Source organism: Trichechus manatus, unplaced genomic scaffold (genome assembly GCF_000243295.1).
Source record: "Trichechus manatus latirostris isolate Lorelei unplaced genomic scaffold, TriManLat1.0 scaffold00049, whole genome shotgun sequence".
Lineage (NCBI taxonomy): Eukaryota > Metazoa > Chordata > Mammalia > Sirenia > Trichechidae > Trichechus > Trichechus manatus.
In genome coordinates, this window is record NW_004443985.1 from 12,123,445 (window position 1) to 12,131,335 (window position 7,891).

Below are 7,891 nucleotides of genomic sequence, written 5' to 3' on the forward strand. Positions count from 1 at the left end.
CAAATTGAATTCTGATTTTATCGTGTGTTGGTGTCATACTTTTTGTTTATAAACTAATTTACTAAATTTCAAAATACTGAGCACCTGTTTGTGTTTGAGCTTTAATTGTGATTATAACGAGTCTTTAAGTGGATACATTATAAATTTTTAGCAGCAGGGTGTCTTGGCCTTTCAGACATACTCTACTTTCAACAAATGTTTCATTAGAGAGCCTATTAAGGGTGAGGCACAGTGCTTGGTGCTGGGGATACAGAGGTGAGCCAAACAGACATGGCTCCTCCCAATTTGGAACTTATTGTTCAGCCTGGGGGACAGTTAAGCAAGTAGTTACATAAATATGTAATTACAAGTTTTGATAAATGCTATAAGGAAGTAGTACTGTATGTTTTCAGCATGTGTTCCAGGCAACCTTGGTCTATAGTCTAGTGGGTAAAGAGTGTGTAACTGATAACTGGAACTCTAGCGACTTGGCTTTTAATTTTAGTTCTTTCACCAGCTAACAGAGTGATTTAAGCAAGTCATTTAAGCTGTGTGTATATCTTTTTTTTTGAATCTGTAAAATGAGAAAACTGAATTGGAAATGTAGGCCTACTCCATATCTCTGAGTCAGTGAGTTCTCATTTATTCATTAGTAACGGCAAAGATAATTCATTTACCTTTGGATTTCTTATATTAGCTGTAAATTAATTGGTAAGCTGGGCATTTGATTACACTACAGTTTTTCATTCACTGATATATCCCTAGGACCTGGAACAGTGCTCAGTCCATAGTACACACTCAGTAAATATTTGTTGAATGAATGGATGAGTTACTTCGTTCCTGTTCCGCAAAGGAAATGAGAGTTCTTTCATGGTCCAAGGATTCGTGGCAAACGGGTGTTTTCCAGGGGGAAAACAGGCGAACAGACCATAGTGCTGAGGGATTTCCTGGCTTTCTTTCATTGGTTTTTCAGTGGAAAACTGCAGTGGAACTCAAAAAATATCCAACTAGTGCTGATTGAAGATGGGGGATCTTGGCAGAACAATCCACTGAAACTTCTTTTGCAGAAAAACACCTTCAGGATCTTTGTTTTTGTTTTCTTTCTCCTCTTGTGCAGAATGTCTGTGCTTTTTATGTTTTAATTATTAATACAGTTAAAGAGATAGTTATCAAAACAATCAGTTACAGAAATTGACTTTTTGAATTCTCAATTCTTTTAATTTCTCATAGTTGATAACCTTAAAATGAGGGAGCCCTATGTGTTTTTTGGTGTGTATACTGAATTTGAAGTTGGAATGAATGTATCTCCTCAGAGAAGTAGTGTAATATTTGTGATTTGTGACTTCTGGTAGAACCTTGACGAGACTTTCCATTTCTCCGTGACTCTTGTGCTTTGAAATGAGCGTCAGACAATAAAGTATGTCACCGAGCTGCATCCCCTTTGTTGCTGGGAGGTCAGGACTTCTCAGTTTTTATGCTTCACACGTCTTTGAGTTCTCTTGCTCTCACTTTCTTGGATTTCTTCACTTTTTGCCCCTTTGAAACTTTCCTCAAACTCAACTTATCTTTAGTTTCAACCATGATGTTTGAAATAAAAAGAAAAAAATTGAAGCTTTTTGTTTCAATTTCTGAATCTATCCAGTTTCCACTCTGTCTGGTGACAAAGCATTTTACCCGAGGCTTTATAATGTTTTCCATAGAAATCATGATTTCCAGGTTTAAAAATTTGCAGTGTAACTTTTTTATATGCCTTTCGTGTGTTTTCTTTAGAACCTGTTCTGTTCTGCTTCTTTCATAGTAACGGATCAAGCAGAAAATGCCAAATGAGTTCTTTAGAAACTATGCATATCATCTTTTGGCTTTTTGTTTTATAAAACAGCAGTCATTGATGATTTTGTCCTTTAACTGGATTAGAAAAGATTATTTAACTTGCTCTTAAGCTTTTTGCCCATGTTTTTAAAGTTTTCTAATATTTAAGTTCAACTCCTGGTGGTGGGTGGAGATAGGGTTTGGGTGGTTTGGAGGAAACTTGTATTTTCGGGGACATTGTTATTTAGATATACAGATACTCCCTGACTTACAACGCATTGGAGTTATGAGGAACCATACTTATGACCGTCTTTTTTAAATCTTTTTTTGTACATCTTAACATTAGTAATATGTTACAGCGTGATTTGATGTTATTCTCAGATGTTTACTCACAGACGTTCAGTTTTATGATTTACTGTTCAAAACACTGCTGATTTAAAAGACATTGATAGACATTGATAATAAAAGGCAGTAATAATGAAAACTAAAAAAAAAAAAAAAAATGAGGTATTCAACTTATGTCAGAACTGACTTACAATGGAGGAGTCAAAATGGAACCCTGTGCCTTGATAGATTGCCCCAGTCACCTTGGGGAAAAAGTTCTCACTTACAAATCAGTTTTTGGAACACTAATTATAGGTTTAGGGTTGCTTGCATTACAATGAAAGTGTATAGTAACTTACAGTGTTTTTTTGTGAACTGGAAGAAATTTCATTTTCTGAAGGATTAAAGCAATGTTAATGAAATGAGAGCATTCCCTGGGAGGGCTACTGAAATGATGAAGGGCCTGAAGCAGCCCCTATTGAAGAGCAATTTTAAAATGTAGCATTTATGTCTTCAACCTTATTTAATTCAAGCATGTGGTCTCAATTTTGGTGTGCACCAGAGTCACAGAGAGGTTTAAAGGTACAGGTGCTGGGGCTTCTCCACTGAATCAGCATCTCTAGCACGGGATAAAGGAATCTGAATTTTACAGAGCTCTGCAGGAGAGTCTGGATTTATAATATATCATACAACCTCCAAATCCCTTAAAGTGTGATACATTTTTAAATGAACACGAGAATTAGTTGCAGCCCTCTGGGCATTTCATCACTCAATACTTAAATGCATGCATCTCCTAAGAGTAAGTCTCCTTTACAACTCAACTACTGTTTTAGGATACATGTTAAATCTTATTCTTAATTAGGAGATTTCAATAGTAAATTAATGTTATTGGCTTCAGCACTCACAAGACATCTGTAATTAACCCAGTTTTAAAGCTCAATGGTGGATGAATAAGTATGTTTTACAGAAACACTGAGTAGTGTATTTTCCTCACTCAGATTCAGTAAAGCGTGGACATCTGTGGGTTATGCACAGCTCTTTAATGGAGGTGTTATAACTTGTTTGTGGATGAGAATGGAGATTGATAGGGGAAGTAACTCTTACAGCATTGCACACTTAATTCTCTCTCAGTATTCATACGGTTAAAAAAAACACTATAAAAAGAGGAGAAGTCAACCTTGTTGTTCCCTTCTACTGCTGGAGGTCGCGAGTTTTACTGTTTCCTTGTATATCCTCCAGTGTTTCATTATACAGATTCATGCATCCCTACTCTGGGGACTTTCTTAAATAGAAATAGATACTGTATAGACGTGTTTCTGTGCCTTGTGTGTATCTCATTTTATAGTAGATCTTAGATATTTTCCATGCCAGTACGCAGAGAGTGTCCTCAGTATTTTCAGCAGCTTGGTGTTCCATTGTGTGCGCATGCCATAGTTTATTTAGCCAGTCCTCTGTTAAAGGATCCTTGGGTTGTTTCCAGGAGCCCTGGTGGAGCAGTGATTAAAGCACTCAACTGCTAAGCAAAAGTTTGGTGGGTTGACCCCACCAGCTACTCTGTGGGAGAAAGATGTGGCAGTCTACTTCCGTAAAGATTACAGCCTTACAAACCCTATGGGGCTGTTCCACCCTGTCCTATAGGGTCGTCGTGAGTCGGAATTGACTCGACAGCAGTGGGTTTGGTTTTTTGGTTTTGGGGTTGTTTCTAGTCTTGATACAGGTAAAGCTGCAGTACATAACCTTGTACATGTGCCATTTTATATGCAGAGAATTTATGGTTTAAATGGATAATTCTTAAATCTCTTGTCATCCTCTGTGTTGTCCAGAACAATTTTAGTCTCAATAGTTACCTTTCTTTTTTTTTTTAAGTAAAAATTTGAAGCCAAGGCTAAATAATTTCCTTAATATTAGAGCGGGTCAATCCTGCATTAGTATAATTTGGATACCTTTTTATTCTTGAGTTTTCCCAGTGCCGTGACTTTATTTCATTTTAGCCAGACCTTAAAAGCAGTGGCCTTCTGTGACTTCCTACTCATCTGAGATCAACAACAAAAACATCTTGGTGTCAGGGCTTGCTCTTTGCTGTTGCTATTTTTAGTTTCTCACTATATTCTTAGAAGTAGAAAACGAGAAGGAAGATTCATTTGTAGATGCAAATTTAAAAATAACTGACATTAACAGATTGAAATTTGAATTTATTCTTTTTTTAATTACTAAAAATAAACATGTTTGTTTTAACAAAAATTAAATGCTCTGGGATTGCCTGTCTCTGTTATTCCCCACTACTTTTCCAGTCATCAGACTGAGACAGTGTTAGCAGTTGGGTGTTTAGCCTTCCAAACATTTAATGTGTACATTTTTTTAATATACTTTAAAAAAGTTGAACACAAAATCCTACCTTACATAGTGTATTCACTTACTCTGTATTAAGGAATATATATGGCTTAAAGTATTATCCTAAAATGATAAGTTTTAAAACACAGTATATGTTTCAAAAAATGTATTGCCCCCTTGAAACACCAAATGGTTTCATTCTAAGAGATTTTCAATATATAGCTATACGTACTCTGAATATTTGATGATCAAATTGAATTGCTTATTATATGGCAAATTTGTGTGACCCTCTAAATATTTGCATTTATCGAAGACTCTGACTTCCTGATTCATGTTTCAGAGTTTTTGAAAACTAAATAATGATTTTAAGGGAAAGGAGAAAATGCAGATGCTTTTTTCTTCTTATTTTTATAGTACACAGTACTCAAACCAGTTGCCGTAGAGTTGATTCTGACTTGTTACAAAACCGTGTATCAGAGTACAATGGCACCCCATACGGTCTCTTCAATGGCTTGTGACCTTTCTAGTGCTGTAAATTTTTTGGGCTTTGAAAATTTTAAATTCAGTTTGTTATATAAGTTCTACATGGAAACATTCTCATTGAAAACCCAATCAGTGACAATAAAATAATATGCTAACTTGGCTTTTATTCCTGTTTTGAGAAGCAGGCAGTGCAGACAATTTTGATGCAGATCTTACCAGGCCGTTTTCTTTGTTTTTACCTATAAATAAATAAATACAAATGGAAACAGACATAAAGAAATAAAATTTTGGTTTTGTATGAGTATTTGTAACATAAATGTGTTAATATATGTTTTACTTCTCTAAAACTTTTTCACTAAACGATATATCCTGGAGATCTTTTCTTGTCAATAAATTTAGATTTACTTTATTTTTCGGACTGTTTTTTCAAAATGTTTCATAGTATTTCTTGGTATTAGATCACCTTCTCACTATTGGCACACATACTTGTTTCATTTTTTTCATTATTATGAACAATGCCTCAATGAAAATGAAAGCTCAGAGAAGTTAAATAACCTGCTCAAGGCGTCACAGAGACAGTCTCATGGGAGCAAGCTGGGTGGACCTGAGAGGATGTGTTGATGGACATCCTTTCATACCTGCTGCTGTTTGCAATGTTGGAGTATTTCTCTGTGTTAGATGTTCAGGGATTAAAGGTATGTGTATTTTAAATAAATATTGTGATATTCCCCAGCTGTAGTTATTTTTTGAGTATTAGCTGGTTGGTGTTATTTGTTAGTACACCTAAACATGTAAGAATGCATAAAACTAAAAGGCTTATTTTTTTGTTGTTGTTTAGGGATGAGAGCTAAGTGTATTGCTTTGCTTGCTATCCTGGTAATTGCGCAGGCTACATGAAGTTTTGGAATGGGAGCAGTTAATCCCTTTCAGAACAGATAGTATGCTACCTCTTGGGATGCAGATTCTGTCTTTTATTTAGGAAAGAGGTTGTCCTTTGTACCTGTGCATGCCCAGGTGCTAAGTAACATGAAATCACTGAGGCGAGCAAAAGGTTTTAGACTATGACGTGGTTAACTGATGGTAACCAGTCATTCTTATACTTGAAAATTTTGTTTCCTACTTCGGTCTTCCCTCATCACTAAGAGAATGTGACTGTTAAGAGCAGTTTAATTAACCATACATACTGTTGGTTATGTGACATTGTCTCCTGATCTACACAGCCTCCTCCCACTCTGAGATAGAGGGCTTACCAAGTCATTTAACTTCCCTGAGTTTCCTGTGTGAAATTGAACGCCAGTTATCCAGTCATGCACGTATTTTGCTATTCAAATCTGTTTAATTCTACAGTTTGAATATCTATACTTCAGAAAGTTAAGTTTAGATATCAAGAGACATCCATTTTCTTAATTTCCTGTGTCTAGTTCTGAGTTTTGGGTACTGTGATTTTTTTTTGAAAATTTAATCCAGTCTATTCAGTTCCTGAGTTGAGGTAATGAGAATTTGGATACTGAAAGTTTAGATAGTAAGGGACAATTGTGTATGAATTTACTTTGTATACACTGAATAAAGCTATACACAAAAGAAATATGGTATTTTAGGTCAAAAGTTGGAAGACACCTTATAAGATCATTTTATCCAACCTCCTATTTGACCCGTCCTAAAATAAGCTGGTCTCCCAGTTTCTGTTTGAACATTGAAAGTGGTAAAAAGCTAACGAAGTACGTGTCAACCTGGTTTATTGTTAAAAGTGCTAGAGGAGATGCTGGGCAATAAGACCAGCCACCAAACAGGAGTAGTTAAAAGTTTATCTTCTTGGGGAATTTGAAAAATACCACGTAATTGGATGGATAAAAAAGTATCCTCATTCAGCAAAATGATATGTAGTGGAGTATTGTAAGTGTTGTTGTAATAATTATTTATTTCATTATTATTTAAGTCTCTCCAGCGGTCACTGTTGCCCAACCCCTAGCTCTTATGACTCCGTCTGACTTTGGTTTCCATGCTAACACTCTTCTGACTTTGCTCTACCTGTCTGATCATTCTCTCTTCTTTTTTCCCTTGTTCTTGTTTGCCTGAGCCCTGAATGTTACTGGGTTTTTTTTCACAGTCTCCCTTCTACTTGCTTTATTTGCTTTCCTTGGTTGTGCCATCCAATATTATTGATTTAACTACCATTTGTAGTCTCATGACACCAAAATATGTGTTTGTACAGGTTCTGATTTATTCTTATTTAACCATATTATGTTTTTTATTTATTTAACTGGTAGTGGTGCCAAGTTGGATCATTCTAAGAGCATTCGTCAGTAGTCTAGCTTATTACTAGTTGAATTAGTTTTTCAGGAACTTGAATACATATGAATACAATTGATAGGTTCAAATGACATGGAAATTTAACATTTAGCTTTTTGAAAGCTTTTTAATATTATACATCTTTTTTTTTTTTTCCTCACTATCTGCCACTTCGCAGTTTTTTAAATGATGTGACTACAGGTTGTTTTTACCAGTGCAGATACCTGTATCACGCAAGCAGACTGCCCTCCTTTTATTTGTCTGCGTGTAATAAGAGAATGTTTTTGAGCATATGAGTTGTATCAGTTACTCACCTTGTTTATGGACGTGCTGGGAGGTACGCCTTTAATTTTCCCATTTGAATAGAAACCGTTGCTTAACCTGATAACTAAAACTCAGCTGTGAATTCATGTTCTACTACCCAAAGAATTTTTCTCAAGAAATAAGGTATGGTTAATGTTACCACTTTAAACTATGACTGTTTTGCTTATCAAAATGATCAGTTGTTTCTCCTAAAACAAGCAAGGTGTATAAATTTGTATTATGAGGAATTATAACCTGACTGTTCTGACGTTCCCCCTTTCCTGTGTTCTTGTCCGTTTCTGAATTTGTGAAAAACCTTTTAATAAAGTTTATCCTAATTGTAGACATGCATTGATAATGAAAATTAAAAAGT

The 7,891-nt window shown here is 35.4% G+C and overlaps 1 protein-coding gene across 1 annotated transcript in view; it reads left to right on the top strand.

Moving 5' to 3' along the window:
• Nucleotides 1-3,687: 3,687 nt before the first annotated feature.
• The window catches only part of SLC4A7 (solute carrier family 4 member 7), an 82,094-nt gene continuing 77,890 nt past the window's right edge, over nucleotides 3,688-7,891 (top strand). Inside the window, exon 1 of the mRNA XM_023732207.1 lies at nucleotides 3,688-5,621. Within this exon, the coding sequence (XP_023587975.1) occupies nucleotides 5,547-5,621 (75 nt within the window). The 5' untranslated portion in view covers nucleotides 3,688-5,546. The remainder of the gene's footprint in view (nucleotides 5,622-7,891) is intronic.